Below are 25,981 nucleotides of genomic sequence, written 5' to 3'. Positions count from 1 at the left end.
TTTTTGTTTTTTAACAAACCAGTTCCACCCTCCTAAATATTTTCAAAAATCATTTTCCTTCACTCCCTGCTAAATACAGATTTGAACTGAGAGGTTTACTTATATCCAAAATTATTCCAATTAGATTCTTTGTTTATAATTCCCTTAGGACACTTTGCTGAAGTTGCATCCCACACTATATGTGTGTTGAAGAATGGGTCGTGCTTCTCAGCTGTACTTTCCTGGTGCCACACAAACTACATCACAATCTGGGAAACTTAGGACAGGGACTATTTCAGCTCTCACTGCTATAAATTATAGTGAATCACTGATGTCCCTGTGCACTGATAATGTAATTTAAGACAGAAGGAGCTGCAAAATACAGAGAGGGTGAAGAGACTATATGCCCCAGAAGAGAGCCATTAGTAGGATTCAGACAGAAAAATCATTATTTATGTATTTCTTAATGTACTTTGTAAAAGTAAAACAGGTAAGGTTGGTTAGCTATTTCAGAGACGAAATAAAACTCTCAGATTTTATCTGGGTCTTTATTCCTGGACAGTAGTTTTGCTCTCCATCTGAACAATTTTATTTCTTCTGATAACAGTCAGTGGATTTTATAATAAATATTCATATCCCTTGCTTTCCAACAGAGTTTTCTGCTGCTTAGGAAATGATTGAAGAGGTTCATTACATGGTTTCATATAATGATTTGTAGGTTTATGGTTTATGCAACTTTATTACAGAGACAAAAGGCACTTTGGCTACTTTGGCTTGTGATCCACCAATGCAAGGCTTTGGGCTTCTGCAGGTGGTGTTTAACATAGAAACGTGCTTTGTGAAAGCCAAGAAACTGGGCTACGCTAAGGCAGTGTCAAAGAATATAGAGCTGGAGATCAAACGGCTTTGTGTATGAAACATTTCAGCGTCCCCCAGGAACTGTATCAAACAGCAGCAGCGCAGCTCTGGTTCAGTGCTCCAGCTGCAGGGTACGCACTGCTCTGATCAACACCAAGGGGGAGCCAGTTGTCAAAATGCAGCCTGAATGCTGTTTACATACTTAATAGCAAACCCTAGACGTGAAAAACTTACAGTCGCATGTATTTATCTCTCAATGACAACGGGTCTTTGCATGGGGTAATTAACTCTCTAATGATACTCACTCCTGAGAAGGAGCTGCCGAGGATGGCACAAAGCACCCCCAGACGCGACAAGTAGTTCACTGAGAATGCACAAAAGCTGCCGCCTGCCTTTCCCACTCATGTACTCCCTGCCTTGCTGCGTTTCGGAGGACCTTCTGGGGACAAGGGATCGAAGAACAGGGAGCTGAGAAAGGGAGAATCAAGACAGGGGAAGAGGACATTCTCTATTCAGACACGGAAAGACACGAAGTCAGCTCAATCCAGTTTGGGTAAATGCGCCCTATTTTGGATCTCTGTTCTATATCCAGCTGGGGGTTTTTGCCTCTTAAACTTTACTAATAAATCAAGTTTTACAGAGGAAAAAACTGCTAGACACTGTCAAACCACTGTGAAAGATTAGGATCACAAAATGTGCGCTGGCTTTTGATGAGCTATTTAACAACTCAAAATATCCTTTAAATTAACAGATCAGTTATATTCTGTTCTTTAGGACAACAAGCACATCAAGAAAGAGAAGATCACAAACCCACCAAGTGATTGTACATAAATTGGATAGAAGTGTGTGCCAGTCCTGGGCTCAGCACTGCACCTCTGTCAGGAAGGGGCAGCCTCTCAGAAGCTTGACAGGTCACACCTTGGGCAGTAAGGGATGAAATATTAAAAGTCTAATTAAAGTAAAGCACTGACAGCTCAGCTGTCTTCGCAGTGTACTCAGATACCAGCCCATCTGATGTAGCTTACTCTGACTTAATTAAGAGTGTCTCACAGCTGTATGGCAATTCTTCACTTGGAGGAGAAAAAAATCCCCTTTCCCACTGCCCCCATCTCCAACAAAACTCCAAAAATATGTGTCAACTGACACACATACGGTGAAATCCAACTAAAATTGCAGCAGAGATAAATGCAATCCTAAACTATGGGTTTGTCTAAGTGGCATGGGAAAAATAATCTGGTTTCTTTTTTACAGAAAAATATAGAAACATATCAGTTATATGTAGTTTAGAATCCAGTGACAATTTACATCTCAAGTTACTAATAACACTTGCAGAGCACTGTGATAATCTTATTTGAAGGGTTTTTTCCAAGCTAACCTCCTGAACATGGACATTGCTAGTTTGACCCATGTCAAAATTAAATGGCGTTATCCATGATTAGTGAAAAAAAGAGTCTGTAAATTCCCATGTTGGTGCCTTTGGAGAATCTTCTAACATTATGGAGAAGCAGAGTGAAACAGGGAGCTGGAAAAATGTTAAAAAGAAAATTAGTTTCTGGATTGATTGAACTGGATTTATATGAAGTACTGCCAGTAATAGCACACAAGAAACCCAAACATACATTAAGTGAAATGTGCAAAAACTAAAAAAGAATGCAGCAGTTACAATATGGATGGTTTATACCAGCAGGGTTAGAATACAAGCCGCTATTACTATCAAGAACATTTTATTTTTAATAGGTAAAATACTGTTCAATTTTCTCGTCACTGATACAACATCTTTTCAAAGTGCTCTGAATTGCTAAAACCCCAGTTAAAAAAAAAAAAATCTTATTTCTCCATTTGCACAGGATTTTCCTCTCCTTCATCACCTTTCAAATAAGCTATCTCAATAATTCCCACATTATCAAAAAAGCCCACACACTAACCTTTCTGAAGATGGAATTGTTAGGGCAATGTCTTGTATGGTTTAGGTTTGTAACTAACTGACATTTTCTGCATGAAAGTTCACAGAAGGGCACATTAAATTACACTGTGCAGACGCACTATGCAAAAGTCCATGGACCACATGTTTTATTAAAAAAAAATTAAAAGAGGGGGGCAGGATTAGATACCTACAACCCAGTGCTGTTCAATTTATCCACTAAAGGGTAGATTGATTTGAGTGTTTTGCCCAAGTGCAGGAAAAATGGAATCAAGTTTATGACAAAATAGTTCCTTTCTTGCAGATACATTTGCTAAAACTTGAAGGAATATAGAGCTAACAAAAAAATCCCTTAGAAATGCATAAAGAAGTAACATTCTACCCTCAGTTTGATGTATTTTCAGATATTAATTTATGTTTACTACCATCTAAATTTGGTTGGAGCATGATTCCACTTACAATGCTTTATTTACTGTGCCTGTTTGAGATAGTGGCTGTGTGGTCTCTGAAATTAGAAAATGGAATCACAACAAACAGTGGAAGGCCCTTCTTCACCCATGGTAGGATAAAATAATATTTTCCAAAGACTACCAGAAATGAAATTGTCTCATACTTTAACTCAGTGTGTAGAGTGAAAGAAGTTTAGCTTTTTCTACCAGACACAGTTCAGATACTTTACGACCCACACAAACTTGCCTCATGTAAACTCCCTACACGGGAGATACATGTACTCATGTGAACCCCTAAAGCAAACAGCAGCACAAGTGGCACTGCCTGATTGCTAAGTCAAAGTGTAGACTATGAATTTGTACCTCCCAATTTACCTTTAAATTAAGAGAGAAATTGAGAGAAAATTGAGAGAAATCCACCCAACAATGAAACCTGAGGGCCAAACGTTGTGGAGTGGATTACAGTGTGAAAGTCCCTGGGATGGAGCTGAGTAAGCAGAACAGCTCTGTCCTTAGAGCATCACAGCTGAAGTAGCAAGTCTTGTGCTAACAAAGCCTTAATTCTTTCAGCTGCTGTTCTCATACAGCGCTGTCCTGTCAGGATATCTTGGCAGGCTTCCAGCCAGGTTCAAACAGGCTGAAAGGGGGGAACCCCTCTTTACGAGCCTCTGTGTACTGGAGGCACGATACTACACACTCTGCACCAAAGTCAGTGTAAGGTTCCTCTGAAAATGAAAGCTAAAGCCAAAGAAAGAATTAAATGCTTTGAGCAAAAGCCTTTTCTAGCAGCTGATAATGAACTTTTCACTTACTATAACGATATTATTGCATGCGTAAACCCCAAGAATGTGGAAGATTAATTCAGAGCCCAGAAACTGGTAAAGAGGCCAAACCAGTGCCTCCTGCAGTGATGGGATAGCATCAGGCCATGGCCTTTCAACAGATTCACAGGCTTCAGGCAACAGGCACCATTACAGTCATATCACCTGACCTACTATTTCACTAATAATTTTCTGTAACTATCTTCTATTATCTTTCAGAAAAATACAATAGCTTTGAAACCACTTAAGAACTACATCAGAGAAGTAAAGGTGGTAAAGATTCTCAATTCACATCCTGTAGTCTGCAGTGTCAAAAACGTAATCAAGCAAAAGGAGTTCTCAGAGTCTGTTTTGGTCAAAACTAATGCTGACTTTGCTTCCTAATTCTCATTGTGAAAGCACAGTGCAAGAGGACTGTCCAGGGTCTGACTGTATAGCATTTAATAATCTCTACTGCTGTAATTTCAGTTGACAGAGATTTGACTGTGAGCAGCATATTCTACCACTCTTAAACAAAATAAAAGGAAAAAAAAAGAGAGGACAAATGTATTGGCTTCTTTCATGTACAAGTTACTATTTAATAAATTCACTTTTAAGTCTCAAATGTTCCCAGCCATTCTTGATCTCCCTTGAAAGGATCATAGACCCATGCCTACCTTCAACAGACTCTCCAGCATGGACAATTTTATCACTAGCTGACGTTTCTTTTACTGCTGAGTAACTCACTATCTTTAGTCTTCTTAACTAACTTCTGGTTTTTCTCTCTGCTTCTGACACATCTCCGTCCTATGGGTCAAAACAAAGTTTCCTTTGGGGTAGGAAGAGTTCTGGGTGGTCTTTCTTCAGCATTCATCATTAGCTCGTCATCACTGCCTGCAGCGGTGTGGGACTCATTATGGAATGCCAAGGAGAACACCTTGTCATTGTCCTGCACATTCTATGGGATGTTTAGAAAAAGGAATAAAAGGGACTGGTAGCATGTAAGCAGGCTGGCAAATATACTCATCTGACAATGTCTTGTGTCTGTCCTATCTTCTCAATAAACTCAATTTCTAACTATTCCTCTGGGTGAGAGGTTCTGTTCTGTGTGCATGGGTGTGTTTGGTGGTCTGAGTGCCAACAACCAGAGTCAGACCACGTGTCCCGTGGTGCCTGTTGGCTACTTGGCTACTGCCTAGACCTGGGGACACAAGGCTTGGGGCATCTTTACTTGTCAGGATACTCCATTCAGAAGCTCCCTGACATTACCAGTAGGAACCAAAAAGTGACAGTCAACCCCCAATGGATGGTAGAAACTGTGCAGGGGATCAGTCCTGATAGATCCACCAGGGTGTCTCAGCCTCCCTTGCCTGAGAGCAGTTTGCTCATATGCCAATAATGAGGTTTCAGTGAGTGATGTTTAAACACATTTTCCGTAGGCATATGCTGGTATATTGAGCTAACTCATTATCTAAAGATGATTTACATAGAAACATGAACATCTACATCTGCCAAAAGTTGAGCACATTAACACCAATTCAATATATCTATAACTCAAACACACAAATCTAGAGAATACTTTTACCTAAGAAATGCAAGTGAAGAGATCAATGCCTACAATATTGCTTTACAACCCCATTGAAAGCAACCGTCCATTTGCTGGACAACCGTCTGGGGCAAAGGGAGGTCTTTTCCCCCCATTAAAAATAAAAATTGTTGTTCCACTGCCTTAAAATGTCTACATCAACACACTAACACAGAGGTAGATAAAGTAAGTTTAAATTTCTATGAGCTCTACCCTCGCATTTGACGAATATGATGGAAAAATAAATACGGAATCCACTTTAAAATTTGTATCAGCTCCATCATCTTCTATTTACTGATCACAGTGTGTTGAAGTACAGGGCATAAATATTTGCAAATGACTGCAAACTTGCAGGGAAAATTACAGAAACAGAAACTCCAAACATGGTATTTGGAAAAAAAAAGAGTTGATTTTGAAGTGAAGGATCTGAAAAAGAACCAAATCTTATTATTCAGTTGGTATTTGAGATTTTAAAAATATCAATCTATGTTTCATCTGGGAATTACTAGAAATTAATTAACTGCCCTTTTAAATAAGCCTCCAGACTTGACACACATCATTTATAATAACATTTCTATGGCACTTGTATCTTCTAATAATTGTAAAAATAATTAATCCTTACAAGATAGCTGTATGATATGGGAAATGAGGGATTCTATGTTAGATGTGGAAATTCTGTCACTACATCCTACATAAGCAGATAGGTTGTAGGTAAAGGTAGGTGTTAGGTCTAAGACTTGAAGAGTATGATAATGCTCTGTTGCCAAATTATTAATTAAAAAAATAAATCACAAGTCAGATTAGATCACCAGATTGTGTATTTATGCCACAAACAACATGATTGCAATTTTATTAGACTTTGTAGCCATGATTCTGGTAGAGCTTTAAAAGTACCAGTTCTTCCAGAAAAAATTGCAATCTACACCAGATTCACACAGGATGGCCAAGAGAATAGAAATTACAATGTCTTATTTTATATATTTAAATTAGAGTGGATGGATCACAACTTTAAAATTCCATTTTTTCTCTCTGCTGATCATGGAATGAGTTTAGGCTGACTTGCACCAATACAAACATCTTTATATGGTCAAGTGTGGGGGTTTGCTTGTTTTTTTGAGTTTTGGGGTTGGTTTTGTTGGAGTTTGGGGTTTTTTATGTTCATTAGCTTTTTTTAGGAGGACTGTAATGTTTCTGTTTTGCTAAAAGGAGCCATGGAGAAGAGAATGATCCAAAAGATGAAATATGTTTCTGGGATTTGAGACTTAGCTTTTAGTCTACACTTTACCAAAAAAAATATTGCATGACCTTAGAAAGGCAGTCTAATCTGTCTGTGAAGGAGGGGTATTAGTTCTTTCCTACTTTGTAATGGTTTTAGGTAAATAAATATATCAATGCTTGTGAAATGATTAAATATCATTGTGTAAGTATGACAATAGATGGGCAATTCTGTCGCTTCAGGGAGATATTCCTTTATCAATTATTCCTGAAATATTTTTATGAAAGTGTTCATGACACGGTGAATTACATTTTTTCTTACTTATACATAATCCCTCATGTATGAAATATTAAATTTTACATTTATATAAGTAGGGTTTAAAAGTATACATCGCAGGAAGGTTTCTGACTTTTCAGCAGTCAGTCATCAGAGCAATTTCTGATGATCTTCATTCAGTCCTGTATTTTAATCAGTGTTAGATAAATAAGGGTGCTGCTTTTTTGAATTAAAGTTCCAGATTAAAATGAGCGATGACTGAGTAATTTCGTACTAGTTAATCACAGCAATTATTATTTGCAGATAAGTTCAGAGTACATCTTTGAGCACTTGTGCACTCAGACTCTCTAAAATAAATAATAATCCTTTTAAATAATTATCACACTTCTTGATTCTTTCAGGAGATCAATTACTAAGATTCAAACAATTGATTTTCAACCCAGCAAAGATATGAATTTTTATTTTATATCATTTATATAAGTTTTTACTAGCACCTTCTCCCCTTTCAGTACCACTGCACTGTTGAGCCAAAATCTCTGGCACCAAACAGTCAGTTCACCTGTTTCTTTTCTCCTTCATGGTTTTTCAAAGACCTTTAACTTTATTAGCAACTTCTTTGATGTAAAGATTCTGGTTTTTTCCCAAAAAATCTTTGCTTTAATATTTATAGGATTTGGAGATTTCTGCAATCGTGATACCTATACAAAAAGTCTATCTTGAAAATGATTGCAGCTAAAAAACAAAGAAACAGAAATAACAGAAATTTCATGAACCTCCCTAATGACTCAGAAATAATTTTTCCCTTTCTCCCCACAGTACCTACTGGGGCCTGAATGGTACACAGGCCTGATGAAGATGTTAGCAGCAGGTAGGACCCACCATGGCTGAAGACCTCAGAGGCCAGGTCAGAGGGAAGGAGTAAAAGCAGTTCTGTGACTCTTTCAGCCTTAAAACCCAAACCATAAAATAGAGACCCCCTGCAACAAGAAATGCAACCCTAGCATAAGTGTGGCAGCAACTTCCTTATTCCTGCAGCCCGTCCAGAAGGTGTTCTGGAGGAACCAAAGGAGTATCCAGTCACAGAGTGGAGCTGGGAGATCAAACGTGAGGAATAGCGTGCCCAGCCATGTGGGGTGGTGGCCACAATTGCTCTGTGATGTTGTGCCGTGTCTGAAATGAGCCCTGTGTTATCAAAGCAGTTACCTGAGGCACTAAAAAAGTCACAAGTCAGGCTACCAGAAGGCAAAGAGAATATGTACAAATTATAGATTGTTCACAGAAAAACCAGCAGTTCAAGGTGTTTTCATTTTCTTCTGATTTCGAGACCTTCAAGTACATTTGGATCACATTTCACATAACTGTTCTTTCTGTGATGACTAAAAAATTTTCTTGGTCAGGTTAAAACAGCATAATTGAAATCTCCTGTAACTATTCTAGTGCAGCCATTTAAACTTCTAAAAAAAACACATTGTAAGAACATTCCTCGCTGCCTTGGCTAATGGCTGGTGAAAAGTAGACACCAGGGGTATTTGTTTCCATACTGATCGTTTTTGCTGCCTCTCTGTTTTGCTTTGTTGCAACAGTCACTGTGGATAAAGGTATTTTTCTCTTCTAGTGTCTCCTTTATTTAAAAATTTCCTCAAGACTCCCACTGTGGCCCTGCTATGCCAGTGCTCACACAGAGCAGCAGCAGCACCAGCAAAGCCAGCGAGCTCCCCTTTGCAGCTGATGAGCTTTAGCAACACCAGCTACCTGCTGTCCCTTCAAACCCAACAAAACCCTGCTCCTCAGTTTCTGTAGGAATGTCAACAGTATAGTGGGTTTTTTTCAGGGTTTTGGTTTCCTGTATTTTGGTCTGAGAGGGGTTTGTTCTAACTGGAGGGGAGAAGGGCAGGGGAATTCACACATAATTTGAAGCATATAAATTTCTTGCCTCTGTAGCTAAGATAAACCAAGCTTCCTCATTACAAGTATGTGCCTGGCTATGTGTTATTTTCCGTAATATATCCAGTTTTGGTATAAAGGAATCATAAAGACTGATAACACAGTATTTTGTGAGTGGTAAGACTTTCATACAGCCTAAGTGTGTGTGTGTGTGTGTGTGTGTGTGTGTATTGGGGGAAACCAAGAAAATCGAACACAAAACCCCACTAGCTAATGCCTAAGTTACAAATGCCACCAAGTGCCCATTTTCTGAACAACTCTTTTCAGATGAACTAAAGTGAAATGTTCTTCACAACTGTAATCCTCAGGAAACAGACCCACCAAAGCTTCTGATTTACTGCTGTTTATCCCCCAGCAGAGTCATTATCAGCCCGCTAGATTACAGCCTGCAGTAGATACTGTCTAAATTCTGAGAAAAAATTTTAAGTTAGTGATAAACCTCAAGTGTTTCAAAAATCACTCAAAGAAGCTCTTGCAATAAATGGTAGACATTATAGGAATTTTGGTCAATCACATGATTTAAGTTTACGGGTATTATTTCTGCCACTGTTGTATTAAGCCTCAAGCTGACAGTTGTTTGGACAAGGGAAATAGGAAAAGGGTCACCTGCTCTAGGTTTTGTGATGTCTTATTTTACAACTTTGTGCACAACTGTTTGTGTGGTAACTTTGTGTTTGTGTTTGTAACTTTGTTCTGGAGACAGTAGGGCAACTAAAGACTGGAAGTTTGTAAAACAGTTTGACTAAATATATTTATATTAAAATATGAAATAGCACTTTCAGAGTGTAAGAAATATTTTAAAACCTCTTTGTCTTTTATCTTCCTTTGTTTTTCTTGGCCAGAGACCTCTGATATCAGGTTTGGAATAAATCAGAATCCACTCAGGAAGTCTACTAGAAGCATTAAATTTCTGCCAGATTCAGCTGTATTTCATAGCAGGTAAAGTATCAAAGCAACCAGAGTAGTGTTATATCTCCTATTCCCTGACAGCAGGAATGAAGTGACAGAGGTAAATATATCCTTGAAAGAAAATTATTTTTAAGAAGGGCAAAGGCCCAAAAGTTGCAATTCTAAGTTTAAGTAGGGTAAAGCACCTCTGTCTTCTCCTTATTTTTAATGAGAAAAGGGCAAGAAAGTTTAAAAGCTGAGATCTTGCTACAATTATTTAATGCAGGGTTTTAATTTTTCTATATATTAAATACAAAACTAAGGTAGTAATATTTTGGTGAATCATGCAATTAAAGTGCGTATGGTAGCCATTTTCAATTTCAAGTGGTACAACCATATCAAAGGCAGCTCAAGTAGTTACTTTCCTTCCTTCTCCTTTCAAATTATTAAATTTTATGGGGTTTTGCTTCTTCCTGGAGTACCAAAAATCCTGGTTTCTCTTTTGTTTAAATGTTAATCCATTAATGAAACAATGAATCAAGGTAAAAATACCATGTCCCTCTTGCTTTTAAAGAAGAGCAGTTGCATTTTATTTGCAGAGGATTGGGAAACATCTCCAAGGATCATTTAAAATTCATGATTGATTACTAATTTTTAAGATAATTTTCCTTTCCTTTTTTAATTTTAAATTGCAGGTAACACATCTGACTCAACGTCTGTTGTTTTAAAACGCTCCTTAGTAAATACAAGTGTACAGTTTGCTCCTATACGTGCCTCATTTCCAGATTTTCTCCTCTTTATCCCACTCCCCCAGGCTTCAGAGTACCCATCTCCATGGCAACACTCGATAAGGTTGGTGGGTGGTGTTATCACAGCAGGCTTCCCCACAGAAGGTCTCAGCCATATGGATTATTTATGAACTTGCATGACAGCACCAGACCCACTGAAATACTTCTTGAGCAAGTTTTCTTGTCTCTGAAAGCCAGTGATTCAAAACAGAGCAGCCTCATCACAGCCAGCGCCCACAAGGAGAGAGTGGAGGAAAGGTAGCATGGTCCCTGCTCCCTCCCCAAAGCTGCCTTGCTGCTGCCTGCAAGCTTCTCTTGCCCCAGCTGAGCACCTAATGACATACACCATAAATCATAAGTGCTGTATGTGTCAGTCAGTGAAACTGGAAACAGCGAAACTTGTGCTTCTGACAAGAATAATAACCATGACTAAATGGTTGCTACAGCTGGTGCTGTTGTCAGGAGGTGCTGTTGCAGATACACTGCAGTAGTTCGGCAACTCCGAGTTAGCCCCTGGAATAAAACGGCAGTTTGGCTTTGCTGCTTTATTTTTTTCACCTGATTTGTTATCCTAAATCTTTCAGATCAGCCAGTGAAGATGTTACCACCTTTATCCCACTCTTCCTTCTTCATCACATTCAATTCATCCCTCATTAAGGTAAAAAGCTGAAGCATTTACAATGCTGAAGGTGACTCTTTTTGAGAGAACTTGGTTAGTGCAGTTATGATAATTAATTGGAGGAGGCAGTAAAAAACAATATCTGGTCTTGAGACAGAGGGGAAATTTGAAAAATAGGAAGAACTCAGAGAAGAAGGAAGCCAAGATCACAGAATATAGGAACCACATTAAAAATACTACCTTGACAGAAGCTTTGTCACTTGTCTTCCTTGGATACAGATTTGTAGATGCAGACTGGGAGAGAATACCAAGATATTTAAGGTATTGCTGAAGAGACTTGGCCAAGTTCACATCATTTTCCCCATCATAATTTCTTTCATTATCTGCATTCTGTCCAAAAGTCCTGCACAGCAAAAGCAAGCAATAGAAAGTTACCAGCCTGTACAAACTGGCCATTAAAAAGCCACTGCAAACCACTGAAGTTAGTCCAACACTTAACAAAAAAGTCACTCAAAAGCTTATCAACCACGAAAGTATAGAAGATTCAGTGTTTCAGCAAAAGTAGTCAAAAAATCTTGTGCTATTAACAATTTATGGCATGAATCAAAGCTAATGATTCTACAGTAAATCAAATAAAATGCCACATCAAGGCAAAGATACATTCAGAAGTAAAGAAAAGAAAACGCTTGTAAAAAGAAAATACGCATGAATAAATTGCACCCCAAAGAAATACGAGATGATTCTAAGATTTAAAAAAAATTGCTGGATGATGATGAGATTCAACATCAATTTGGCCCTGCACCAATTTACAGAATACAAGGAGACTATTGGCTATGCAGAAATAACAGAGCAAGTCAGTTCCAGCAAAGGGCTTGAAAAGAGAATAATGAAACGGAACAAGTATTTCTTCTGATCTTCTCATATGCCTGGGATTCACAGAATAGTGGTGTTTTCTGAGCGGTTTAGACAGATCTTGGTGACGTTTGCAAAGGAAGGCTAAAAGTGTGATTAAATGATGGCGGTGCAGAGGTGTTTATATGGGATTCAGAGTGCTGTGTGCGATGAATCTGAATTATTACCAGCTGTCCTCATCTATCTCAACAACATGTCAATGATGATGATAATTTAAATGTCAGCATCAGTAACTATTTCATTCCTTGTGCAAGAAAGCAGAGAGAGGGTTCCCAGCTCACTTCCTCCCTTGTGAGTGATGCATTGTTTTGAGGGAAATCACCTTTTTAGTGTCACCATTTCCTACCCACATGCCCCCACACTTCTCCAATAAAGAAGAATCCCAGGTGGAAAGGCTTTCCAGCTCAGTGAAGGAATTTGACTTTTAACATCTCTCTGTCACTGTAAATAAAATTTTATTTTAGCAGCCCATGCCTCAGTGTTTATGTAGGGGCATAGCCTGAGAGAGCACCATTAGATCATTTTCCAAATCTCAGGTTTAATTACATTACTTTATGCACAAAGTAACAGACTTCCTTCCATGCTCACAGTTGTATCAAATGTGTGTCCCTACTAATTTAATGCCAATAAATGTAATTAATAATCTAATTTACTGTGGTGGTTTTGCAACCAACAGTGCTCACAGGGTTGCTCACCGAAATACCAGAAAACCCTCTACTTCCCCCGCTGTAAAACAAGCAGGTTCCCATCAGGCACAGAAACTCTAGGGGAAAAAAGGGTTACTGCACAGCACTGTAGCAAACTTGAGATAATTTATTGTAAGTCTTTCTTCCTTCTTATGCTATTTACATTTTTCTCGTATTCCAGGGCTCTGAATTCTGCCTTGTGATGGAGGGTGGACATGCAGGTAACATTATCCACCTCCTTTTCGACTTAAAGCCAGACTGAAACTATTCTGCAGTTCTAGAAAGAGCTGGGCAGTATTGCTTTCTGCTTCAGTAGAGATGAACTAATCCAAAGAGCCTCTCTTCATAGAAGGGATCCCACTTTCCAACACTCATCTTTCATTCACCGATTAATTCCAACACCTATCTTCTCCTTTCTTCACTAACTTTGAAAAGAAAGGGAAAATGAAAAAAAACAGACTGAATTCTGCCCCAAGGATTTCCACTGGAGCTAATGGAAACTGAATGCACAGACAAAAGACAGCATTTAGGTTGGCTTTTCCAACCCTTATTTACAGTATATAATCACTGTCACTGGTGGTGAAAGCAAAATCTGAGGTCTAAGATTTCTCATTTTACTTATGGAGACAGTAATTCCACTTGTGTTTACATTTCACAGTAGATATCATATTTTATGCTATAAACATTTAAACAATTAAAATGTAAAAAACTATAAAGCTTTACATTTCATTTGATGACAACTTTATTAGGATCCTATGAATATATATGAAAGATTTTAAAAAATTTTTATAGTTCACCTTGTTAATGCGGAAATGAAAATGCATTAAGTAAGCTATTATTGCAAGTGAATTAAAATATTTCTTTTAAATTTGACAGAGTGATATTGGAAAATGGATGAAACACAAATATATAAAAGCACTTGGTGAGTAGGAGAAATGACAGCTGAGTTCTTGTTGTGCATTTTTTTGGAAGCATTTTCAGTTTTAATTTGTTCTGAAAAATTACTTCGCGTACAATGAACTTTAGAGTAAAAAGACAATATCATATAGAATTATTTTTCCACAGAATATTTCCTACAAAACTCAGCACTTTGGTAGCTTTTGTGTGGAGATATCTAAATTACTGTACCTCAGCTATTTCTAGAGTGTTCACCATTAATAGATACCACATTTTTTAGAATAAATTTCTCCCTTTTAAGTGCTGAGAGAATCTTATTACTGACTTAATGATGGTTTTATTATAGAAATAATGCTATACCCCATTTCATACATTGAAGTTTGCTGGAAACGTTTGTGGTTTTGCCTAATTGCACCAATGAACACAACTGACATCTATTCCCTGAGTGCAGAGTGGACTTTTTTCCTTTATCTTGATACTCTTTCAAGAGAGGGTTTTTTGAAATTTAATAAGGACCCAGGAAATACCACGTACACTCCAGTTAGCCAACAAAGAAAGAACTTTCATCTTGAAATCAAACTCCCACTTTCAGCTTTTTTTTTTTTTGAGATGAAATCCATGTCTTCTGTTTCATCAGATTTCATATGCACTAATTTAGCCTAAGTCAATTTACCTTTCAAGTGTCTGAGTCTATTTTCTTGCTCTCACCAGCTCTGTGGGGATTAATGACTCATTAGTATGACTTCATATTGTCTTATTACACACGTTACCCTTAATAAAAGGTCTTCCTGCCGTAATGTTTCTTTGATAATTAGATACCTACATTAAGTTGCTTTTCAAATTATTTAATTATTATCTCATAAGATTTTAGCAATCACACTGAGCACACCAAACATAGAACACACTTGATCAGAATCTACAAGAGACCAAATTTCCCACTGTTCTCTGACCTACAGAATACTTTGCAAATGGACAACCAGAAAAATCAATTAATGCTTTAAACTGTTGGCACATAAGATAATGCTTTCAGAAGCACAGCTTGGTAACTGCAGAAAATGTATCCACAATAGAAAGTGCTATATGTGAGCACATTTGAAATTCTGATGTTCCTGAATTGTCAATACACAAAACAGATTATTTTTTAACATATAGTTCTAGTTAAAAATGCAAAACATCTCAAACCTGATCACAACAGGAACTCCTAAAAGTTGTCAATCTGAAACCTAAATAATTTGTTATATCTGCTTATATTTTTTATTTTTATATAACTATGAATCTGGAACACTGCAGAATACAGTCTTGATCTCATGGAAATCTGGCCTATTTTCTCCTACTCTCACGAATAAAAGTTTTAGGTTCACTCATTCTAAAAAAGTATCCCCAGAAGACAGTGAAAATCATTTCTGATACCACGTACAGAGAGTGATCCATTCCGTAATGGCATTCTGTGCCATTTCTAAGCAGTGAAAACTCAAACAGATTCAAACACATGTTCTTATCACACTTGTGATAATCTATAGATCACTATCATCTTTGAAAGTTAAGTTTCTACCTTAGTGCACCTCTGAAATATACGATGCTGCGATTTTAAGGAATGCTTTTGAATCAGCAAACATGTGAAATACAGGGTCGAATACTGAATTAAATCAAAACAAAATGAAGCAAACACAGTCGAAGCCACTGGGCAATATCAATTATGTAGCATTTTTATTTCCATAAAAGAGCAATATAGAAAAGAAATGGTTCTGCAGTATATACAAACCACATACTGCAGTATATGAAGATCTGAAGCCCATCAAGGCTAGAAGCTCAAACTGTATCCCACCATGAGGAGAGTTTTTTAACAAAAAGCACTTTCTTTCATTTTCACTACTTTTGAGACTGTCGTTCCTAAAACCATGTAAAAGAAAGAAAAAATTGCCATTTTTAATGTTCCTAAAATTTCCTTCTGGGGTTTGTGTGGTTGGGTTGCACTTAAAAGCCTGTAGGACAGAACAGCCCAGGTGAAAGAGTATTTTTATATGTGTAACTGTATATGAATATATATATAACTGTATATATAACTACAGGTTCTACAACCATACAATTTTATAGAATTACAGATGTGTCTCTTGCAATCAATAACTACAAAGTCATCCCTCAATACCTTTTAAGCCATATTCCAACACTATTTTCTGTCATGGGAACTTGCATGAATCTCTCCTTCCTGGAAAAATTTTGCAACTACCACTGGGAATCTACAGACATCAGATCAATTATAATTATGTTTTGGAAGAATATGACTTTGAAAATATAATCAGTTGCTCAGAATGTCACTCAATACTTAGTCCAGAATAAAATGTCTCCTGTGGATAAGCTACTGTTTCAGTCTGCCTTTTTAAGCAGGTCATAAGTAGAGATGGCTGAATTGACACTAGAAAATGCATAAATTGAGTGAAAGGCCTCATGTTTTGAATTCTGACACCTTAATTAATGATAGAAAGTGTATTTTCTTAACTTGATGATAATCAGAAAAACAAGCTTCAGGGTTTTAATTCATTCTGGTGTGTTCAGCGTGCTGTATGACTATTTTCCCTTTATCATACAAATAGTGGTTTTGGTGAGGTTTTTAATTCCAATTCTGTTCCAGTCTATTCCCTATCATTTGGAAACCCTTCCAAAACCCTACCAGGCAAAAACACCACAGAAGACTTACCTTCCTGCATCAGATCCTTCAGATGCAAATACATCAGGGCGTCTGCTGTGGATTTTGTGAATGGTTGAGAGTTCCTGACCAATAACATGCTGAGTATAATCATCTCGCCAGGTAAAACCTGATAAATAATGAAACAAACAAAAAAACAAAAGCAGATACACTCTTTAATAACTTGGAAGTTTGGTAAAAAATATATAAACAATATTAAAAATAAAAAGAAGCTTTGTTCAAGTGGAACCCAAGAGTGAATTCCAGATTCTCTACTGTATAAAATTTTGTTAATGAAATCTTCCTAATGAAACTTCCTTGCAATGGGAGGAAGACAGTAAATCATGTGAGGACATTTTGAAAGCCTTTGGTCTCTGCAGAATTTTAGCTGGTTGCAAACTAGCTTTAATAGATATAAAAGGGTTCTTTTGGACAGCTGTGGAAAAGAGTTATTCCACTATCTGGTGTCTGTTGAGAGGTTGCTTCACTTCTTCCCCATTCACAGTGCACTGTCCCTTCCCTGTTTCCCACATGAAACTATGGGTTTAGAACCTTAAGGAGCTAGTACTCCAGTTTTAGTACAACACACGTGGAAGTCAATTTATGTTATCTTTACATTTCAATGTTGTGACAAAGAACTTTACAACCAGGGGGAAGTGCAACTGTGAAGTCAAATTCCAGTGATTACCCATTAAGTACATTCACTGCCAATCTCATGGTAATTATACTTGAAATAATAACTCCAAACATAATTGTTACACAATTTGTAGATTTTTAGATGTTACGGTAACACTTCAGTTCATAGAACTTGCCCATGCAATTATCTGTAATTATCTAATAGCTAAATATCACATAATTGAAGAGAATTTCTGCTTTTATGCCACATGCAGCGAAACACCACAAATCTCTCAAATGAATATCAATAAAAGTTCCAGATATGGTTATCCCAATAATATCTGCTTGTAAGAACCACCTAAAGAACAACCCTCTCTAGCACCAGATGGAAGCAGTCGGATCTGCTTATTAGAACCAGGAAGGGAAGTTGTTAGAACCTGGAAGGCGGATTTCTGTCTCAGTCCCTATTCACACACACATTATAAACTCCATCCCCATCTGCAGACATCAGGATTGTTGGCATGGGCAGTCTCTTCAGATACAGCTAAAGCATCACCAGCCTCAGCAGAACCCAGAACGTGGCCACCTTGCTCCTTGGAAGGGTGCTTTGTCAAGTGGGCTCTTCAGATTTTTTCACAGTATTGAGGTGGATTTAATTGTCTGTTCACTGAAGTCCAGAAATAAAAAAGAAAACTAAACAGGAGATTTGTCCCTTCTGCCAAAGCAGACAGTTCTGAGCATGAAGAAGTAAAAATAATTTCTTCAATATTTTCCATTTTTCATTCAAGAAGAGATAAATAAGTTGGGTGTAAGATTAGACAGACCTAGGAAGCATTCAAACTGTGCTGTTGTGTGGGATTCAGAAAAGTTTTAGGAAAAAAGGTCCCCATTTGGGCACGATTTAGGTGAACTGCATCCCAAATTTATTTTTTTTTTCCATTAATGAAAAAAATAATAATAAAAAAATCTGGAAACACTGTAGATATGCATGAAGGCTTCGACGAACAAAAAGGCTCTCTGACACTTCATTGGTGATCCTTCTTTCTTCTTTTCTTAAATAAAAATGTTACTCAAGTTTATTGAGGAAACACTTTACCTGAAGCCATGGGAGATGTTAATGGCTACAGTAAATGGCTCCAGACCCTTGGGAGGGGGAAGAGTCTCTGCCTCTGTCTAATCTGGTTTTAGTTCTGATTCATCCCTTTCAAATGCAAATCTCATCTTTTCAAACGTGCCATGTAATAAGACAGATTCAAACAGTTTCAAAAATCTAAATCTAAGGCTGCTCAGAACAGGTTTTTATGTGAACACACAAAATGAGTCACCATGAACCTATGATTGTTTTGGTGAAGTGTTATTAAAATGATTTTTAAAACAAAGTTGAGATATATGTGTATATAGAGTTATATATGTTATATATCTATACTATATACATTCAATATATTAATTCACTGTTGCTTATCACTACATATTTCTGTTTGTTTTATAAATTCATGAAGTAGAAAAAATTAAGATAACTTTTCAGTTTAGAAGAATGTGCAACATAAAATAGTTCAGCTAAAATACATACAAACTAAAATCATTAGCATAGCCATAAAACTACTAATTTATTAACTACGTGTCCAAAATCACTAGAGTTTCTTTTTCTAACTCTAAGCTAATAGTAACCCTACTAAAGGCTAAAAAATACAGAATAAATAACATAAACTTTGAAGGATAATAAACATAATTACTCAGAAGAGCTTGGTTTAAATTAAAGCAAGAAGAGTTCAACCATGGAGTTCTACATACAGACAAGAAATTCATTTCTGTCAGTCTTGAGCAATGCAGGTTTCTATGCCTCCAAAAAACAATGTTTTCAGTAAAAGAGCATAGGAAATAATTGTGACCCCAGTTCTCACTGGTCATGAGAATGATGTGTCTTTTGTTATCTTCAATATATTTTTTTTCTCCTGCAGCACTATTTTAACATTTTATCCTAATGCATTTCAAACCATCCTTAATGCTGTAAAAAAATATAAGTGTGGCATTAAAGGAGAGTAAATAGATGAAAGAAAAACAGAATACTTGTTATAGATCTTAAGAAGGTAGAGTTAAGAAAATATGCTCTCTCAGCTGTATCTCCAGCGCTTCTAACTCACTGCAGAGTTAAAACATGACATGGATGAAAAATACAGATTTTAACTAAATCAAAAATCCCCTTGTCAGTAAGTTAATACTACTGTTTCTTATGCAACAGTCTCAGGAACTGCAGCGTGCCTAAAGGTAACCTTATGCCAATCATTTTCCAGCATTGTTTCAGTTTCAAAAAAAGATCTCCCACACACTGAGCTGAATAAAACAGCACATTGAAGAACCATAATGGCACGCTGACAGCTGCAATCAGAGTTAAGGTTGAGAAGGAGCATATGACGCCGTACGGTGATTTCCTGTTCCCTTTGTCTCTGCCGTCACACCTCGCGCCAGCTCCGGCCTCGCCACCCAATTATTACAATTTCTGTCCACTGGCTGAGCAGGATCACAGCAGTGCTCTTGTACGCGCATTACTTCCATGTCAGTAACAGGGAACGGGATGGGGGGACTCCCAGCCCCTGATTAACCATCCCCCCTGCGGCAGGTCTGCCGGGACCTGAGTCTCCCAGCCGCCAGTTCCCACAGACGGACAGTGTCAAGGAAAGAGAGAAGGAGTCTGGCAGACACGGCAGTGACGCAAATACTATGACAACAACAGCAGCAGATACCAAACTGCTCTCAGTTGAACATCACTGATAGTAGTGGGACCCAATGAAAACCAGCCATTGGTACAAATGACCCCTACAAAAAGCAGCGCTTTTCACTGGTGTCAGTCCAAGGTTTAATTATTTTTTTATTTCAGTTGGAATTCCGTAAGCTAAATGTATGTGAAAAGGAAATTCCAGTATAAAGGCATTGAAGGCAAGACACTAATACCTTTAGTAAACCCAACCTGCAAAATCAAAACTAATGGAGTCACTCTAGGCACGTTGCAGCTTTTCCTTATTATCCTCAGGTATCTCCCCAGATCTTTTCTTCCCACAGAATGGTTTATTATTATTATTAACCACAACTACAAAAAGATAATGAAATTACTCTTGTTTTAACCACTATGTTCAACACTTAGCACGACTATGTCAACAGAGAGTACATGTCTAAGAATTATTTTATTGGTTGAAATCAAATCAAAAGCAAGCAGAGTAAATAGTGAAGAAAACAGCTTCACAGATTCACACTGGTAAAGATAAATTAGTTTCTGTCTCCAAAATTAAAGTAAAAATTGTTTTCACGTTTATCATACAATTTCACTCAACCTGCTTAATTGGCTTTGCTGCTATAACAATTACACACAATTACTGAAAAATAATCAAAATTCAAATACATATATCCTTCTCTCAGCTGTTCAATTTTTCTGAGGAATGGCATTCTTTTGTATGTCCCTTCAAATATACCTGACCACATTGTTAATGCATGTAAATTATAATAACAACAGTTGAAAATATTCATCTGCTACTTCTCTGTCTCAATTTATTCCTGTTCAGAATTATTCATACAAATAATCTTCCCTCCCTCTGAAAGTCTAAGCAAGAAAACCAACAGCTTTTTAACACTGCAAAGGAGATCTCAGAAGAGCTCAATTTAAGTCCTTTAAGGAAACAACAGTTCTCATTGCCCAAAGATCTGGCTGTGCAAATCTTCCTGCTCCTATTCCCAACTCAGGCCAAAAAAACTCAGAATTATTGAGACTCGAAGCCAGAACAGGTACTATTTTCGAGTTGTGACATCATTTTTCAGTATTGTTATCCATTTTGTCCCTACATGGTGGATTATAAAATAAGTTTTTCTCTGAAATACCTTCAACTGCTACTTCATTTCAGCCAGGAAACTCTCAGCTGTAGAGCTCAGAGACTTTCATCCCCCATGCCATGTGTTGCAAATTGTTAATGCCTACTTTAGCTGTCAGAATGTCTGCAGAATTGGGAATGATTGGCTTTCTTCCCTATTTTGACAACAGACAGGTCAACGTATGGACATGCCTTTCTGCAGGCTGCCTTTCCACATTCTCCAAAGGACCCGCACTTGTTCTCATTCCAGACCTCCTTTTTCAGAGCTCAAGGACATACCCAATAATGTTCATATATTTCAGCTCCTGCTAAGTCAAAATTGCAGCTTTAATGCTGAGGTAGCTCTGTGTATAACAAAAGTAAGTCTTTCAATTGCTATTGCTGTATTTTCTACTTAAAATTGAAGCCAAAAGATAAAATCCTGGTGTTTCCTCTTGAAATAGAACTTTGCCCAAAAGCAATTGTGCAATGCAACTTGCAATGACAAGTTCATGGCAAAAATAGCAATAGAGAAGTTAAACCCAGTTCTTAAACCACAACCTTTTAATTCCTCTGTATCTTTGTATTAGAATATTCACTTGTACTGAAAATTGTGACTAAAGATGGTTTCTACAAAACTGGAAGAAAATCTGTCAAGACACTTTGCACTACACTTCCATGAAAACTTACTCTAATTGAATATGTTTGCTTTGGTCAGACTTTGTGTTTGCCTCCTGGATGACAAGGATCTTGTACAGACTATATTTGAAGAGGTGATTGGGGTTTATAAACAGTCATCACCACTGTTGCCCAATACATTTCAGTAGGGACTGTGGTCACCCTCTCCTGAAAGTCCTCTGAAGCTTTTGTTTTTTTTCCTTCTCTTTTCCAGTGCTGAGTACTGGACTTACATTGGTGAGTTTGTTGCCCTCTTTTGGAGCTTCTACTGGGATCTTTCTAATACTGAGGAATTGCAGTTGCTACATTCAGCAGCGATTCACTCACAGGCAAAGAGCTTCTGTTTGAATGAACAGATGAAAGGGCTGCCTAAGGATTATGGCTTCAAATTTTCATACATTGTTTTATTATACATAAAAGTGGTAATCTCCACAAAATTAAATTACCAGCATGATCTGCTTACAGCCCTGATTTTAATTTACTCTAAGTAACTATCCCAGAAGGTGGAGGGAAGGCTTTTTTCTTCAGTTTTTTGAAATTTCTATTATTTGAAAAAGCCAAATGAATGCTTCATTTGCCAAGGATATTATGAAGTGCTCTCACAGGACTCAGTATGCAATGTTTCCTTACTTTTATTTCAGCTCTTGTAGAGAGCTACAAATAATTGGTTTATACAAGAGAAAGTTTCTAAGTGTTACATAAGACTTCTCTGCCACTGGAGCTGAGAGTAATAAAAGAATTATATGATAATGCAAAATATATCTCCTGACTTCGACCTAGAATAGACGACTTTCCAAAGACTAGAACAGAATGGATACATGAAAGGCTTCCCGAATCCTTGAAATAAGTCCCATACTATTCACCATGTTGTATAAACCTTTCCACAAACTGTTGACTCTCAATCTGAAAGCAGATAATTCCTTTCTCAGAAATGTTTTTTAGGAAGGAAAAGAGGTTGCCTTGCATGGTTGTAACTTCATAGTAATGTTCAACTTTAATTTAACTCATGGTCAATCACACCCTTAACTTGAATGCCTTTCTGCCATGTCTAGGCTGTGACATATTCATTAAAAACCAATCAACTATAATATATGGTGAGTAAAGGTGCACCTTCTATTCCACCCTTTCCTTCTGACCCTGGACTATGCACAGACATTTCCTCAGTGCTGTCAGCCCAAGGAGTTTTCATGAACATGAAAAAATATTCACATGCACTCAAAATAGTGATACTAAAATAAAGATGAGACTACTTTGCTTGTTTCACCGAGCTTTGAACCCAGCTGTGGTAGCTGACAATCATGTCAAGATGCACGTAACTATTCCAAATTTAACCCAAAAGGTTTGATGTTAATTCTACATTGTAAAACAGCTCTCTTTGCTATGTTAATCCTCTACAATCCCCTCTCAGAATAAGAATTGACGATCTTTCATTTTCTGTCAAAATATCTTTCACTTTTCTCTTCCTTTCTCCTTCCTTTTCTACATTATTCCTTTCCAAAATGTCTTACCACCACTGTACACTTCCATTCATCTCAAACACAGGATCTCTTTAAGTATGCAGAAACTGGTTATAATACTAGACTGTACAATGCTAAGAATGGAGATATGTATATATATATATATATATATATAAAATCAGCAGGTTTTACTTCTCATTTTATTTTATCCATTTCATCTCATGCTAACAGTAGGATGACAGCCTTCTTGTCATGAAAAATATAGTTCCTGGGAAAGGACTTTTGAAGTGTCTTCAGTCTGGGAATTAAAACATCACCTGTAACAAGGTAGAATTGGTCGAAAATGTCCCAGCACTTAAATCAGTATAGAAAATTAAGTGGATATACAGGTTATGCTTATTCTAGCAAATTCATCTCAAATCTGCAGTTCTTCATGTATTTTTAAATGCTTATGAGCAGAACTGTTCTTTCAGCTCTGCACAGTGTTTCTCACCCCCATTTTATGTAACTGCTGAACTCTCATTGATGTTTGTGAAAAATCAATTTTCGGCTGTCAGAGGAGTGTTTTGAACTGCACATGCAAAACCAATACCCAGGGGTGCCACACCAGGCTGGACAGCAAGGGCACCTCCACATTTGGTTGGGAACATAAGACTTTCAGAAGAAAGCACAGAGCACAAGCTGGCAGAATGGAGGGAGGGTTACAATGAGTCAGAGTAAAGGCTTCTCCAGGATACTCCCACTGTACCTTATCAGGAAATCCAACATACCTGAAACACTTTCCCTAGCAAAGGCCTTTGATCTCCTACTCACCACATCCTCTCCTGCATCATGATGAACTAAAGCAGACAAAAGATAATTTGTTTATTTTAAAGGATTGACAAAAACTCTATATACAGTTTGTGGGGAACCATATCCCCCATTTTCCATTTTTAAGCCATCTCTCTTGGACTGTAAATTCCTCCTGGGAGAGGCCATATATTGCATGCATTTGCAGAGCCTCTTTCTGCAGCAATAACAATAACAATAATTGTTATTGTTGCTATTATTATTAATAAAAGCCCAGCAGTGGCAGAAGTGAGGGTTCCCTTAGGAACCTTGTAAGGATCTTGGTGGCTGAAAGCTGGGAGTTTTCCAGGGAAGTGCATTAGCCAAGCCAGTTTGCCTGAAGCAAAGATCAAAAATCTGCAGGTCATGCTGCTCCCCCAAAATCTGATTAGGGCTCCCCAGGTTTAATTTTGAATTCACCCCATGTAGAGGAATTCACTCCATGTAGAGAAATTCACACAGTGAATTTGTGCAACCCTGCAGGGTAACATAGCGTTTTCAGCCAGAGGAGTATTTGAATTATCTTCTTTTTTATTCTCTTGTGCACCTAAACTTTTTGGGTATTGACCCTCCAACCTACTGCAATGGAGGATGCAATTACTGTCCATTGCATGGCAGATAATTTTTTTCATCTAAGCCTTTTCAGTCTCTGCATCTCAGGGCTCTGATTTATAATCGAAATACAATTAACAAATCATCATACCATTTGTAAGCCAAGGTACAGTGTCTGCTCATGTTTTAGCTGGTGTCTACTGGAAAAAAATTATATTATTTTACTTATTTTAGTCAACAATGAAAAAGATTTAGTGAGAGAAGCTCTGACTGCCATTAATTCCAACATGGCATTCAGTTTCCCTCCCTCGTTGCATCCAGTTAATAACTTAGTGAGCTTTAATAACATTTTTGGACAATTCATATAGTGCTGATTCATGGATTCCCACTGATGCTTTGTCAGCTTCATGCACTCTGATTTCTTTCTAACTTCTTTACTGTCTTCTGGGGTCGATCTCTCCGAACACTTAAAATATGCCATGCTACAAGCTGTGATTCAGTTTTACCACAGTGTACCACAAGGCTACTAAAAAGATATTTTTTTTAATCTTCAAATTATTTTTTTGAGCAAGACTGACAGTGAATTAAAATATTTACACTAGAAGAGCTGGAATAATCAGATATGAACTTAAAGCCCATAAAATCTGAGTCTTTATGAGCACAATTGCTGTTGATGTCCATTCATAACAATATTTCACTCAAAAAGCTTCATCATTTTTTGCTCATAACTATAAACAGAAGGTTTAAATGTCATTTAATGAAAACTCTGACTAACAAAATGCCTCAAAAAAGAAACAATGATATAACACTGAAATAAAGCATACAGAGGGAACATGAAATTCCTATCAGTCTTGAGAGCAATTTTACCCTTGTGAGTTCTATGTTCAGTTAAAATCTGAATATTCTGAAATAACTCCAATAATTTCGTGCCACCAAGGTCTAGCACTGACTGCACAGACCTGCTGTACCCAGTGTCCTCACTATGAACTATAGAGAACTTCCTCTGGGCAAAGACCATGGTTTGAGGTGTAATCTGGACCTGCAGGCTGAGCCACAGAGGGGTGAGCACCATGAGGAGGGACCAGGAGCACACTTGCCTCCTTTTGAATCTGCCCTTCAACCTGTCATGCAGAACAGGCTCTGAAATTCACTTCTCTATCTGCATCACAGATAGAACAAAACACAATTTCAAGGGTTAAAGTCGTACTGCATTTCATGAAGTATCTCAATACTGTAGAACTGGGCTGCCACAAACAAGGAACAGCGAGAAAAGCAGAGTCCACCAGGAGCTGTTGCAATGTGATGTGAACTAAGTGGCAGGTAGTTGCTTTTTAAATTGACTTCAGTGTATCTCTATTATTTAAGGACTAGAAACAAATATAAAGAATTGAATATATTTTCAAAAACACCATTCATTCCAGGAATTTGTCCATCAGCAGTTCTGAATGCTGTACAAAGCAGCAAATCTCCTTCAGAGCAAACGCTGAGGTGAAGCAGCAATGGTGTTAAAGCAT

General features: G+C 37.5%; 1 protein-coding gene across 1 annotated transcript in view; it reads right to left on the bottom strand.

Moving 5' to 3' along the window:
* Positions 1 to 25,981, bottom strand: part of PTPRN2 (protein tyrosine phosphatase, receptor type N2) — a 645,766-nt gene that overhangs the window by 404,097 nt on the left and 215,688 nt on the right. Inside the window, exons 4-5 of the mRNA XM_027687014.1 lie at positions 16,514 to 16,631; positions 11,564 to 11,726 (exon numbers count right to left, since the gene is read on the bottom strand). Coding sequence (XP_027542815.1) covers positions 11,564 to 11,726; positions 16,514 to 16,631 — 281 coding nt within the window. The remainder of the gene's footprint in view (positions 1 to 11,563; positions 11,727 to 16,513; positions 16,632 to 25,981) is intronic.

This window comes from Neopelma chrysocephalum, unplaced genomic scaffold (assembly GCF_003984885.1).
Source record: "Neopelma chrysocephalum unplaced genomic scaffold, ASM398488v2 Primary Assembly neopelma1_72, whole genome shotgun sequence".
Classification (NCBI taxonomy): domain Eukaryota; kingdom Metazoa; phylum Chordata; class Aves; order Passeriformes; family Pipridae; genus Neopelma; species Neopelma chrysocephalum.
The sequence above is the reverse complement of the archived record's forward strand: the minus strand, read 5'-3'. Positions and strand labels throughout refer to the sequence as shown.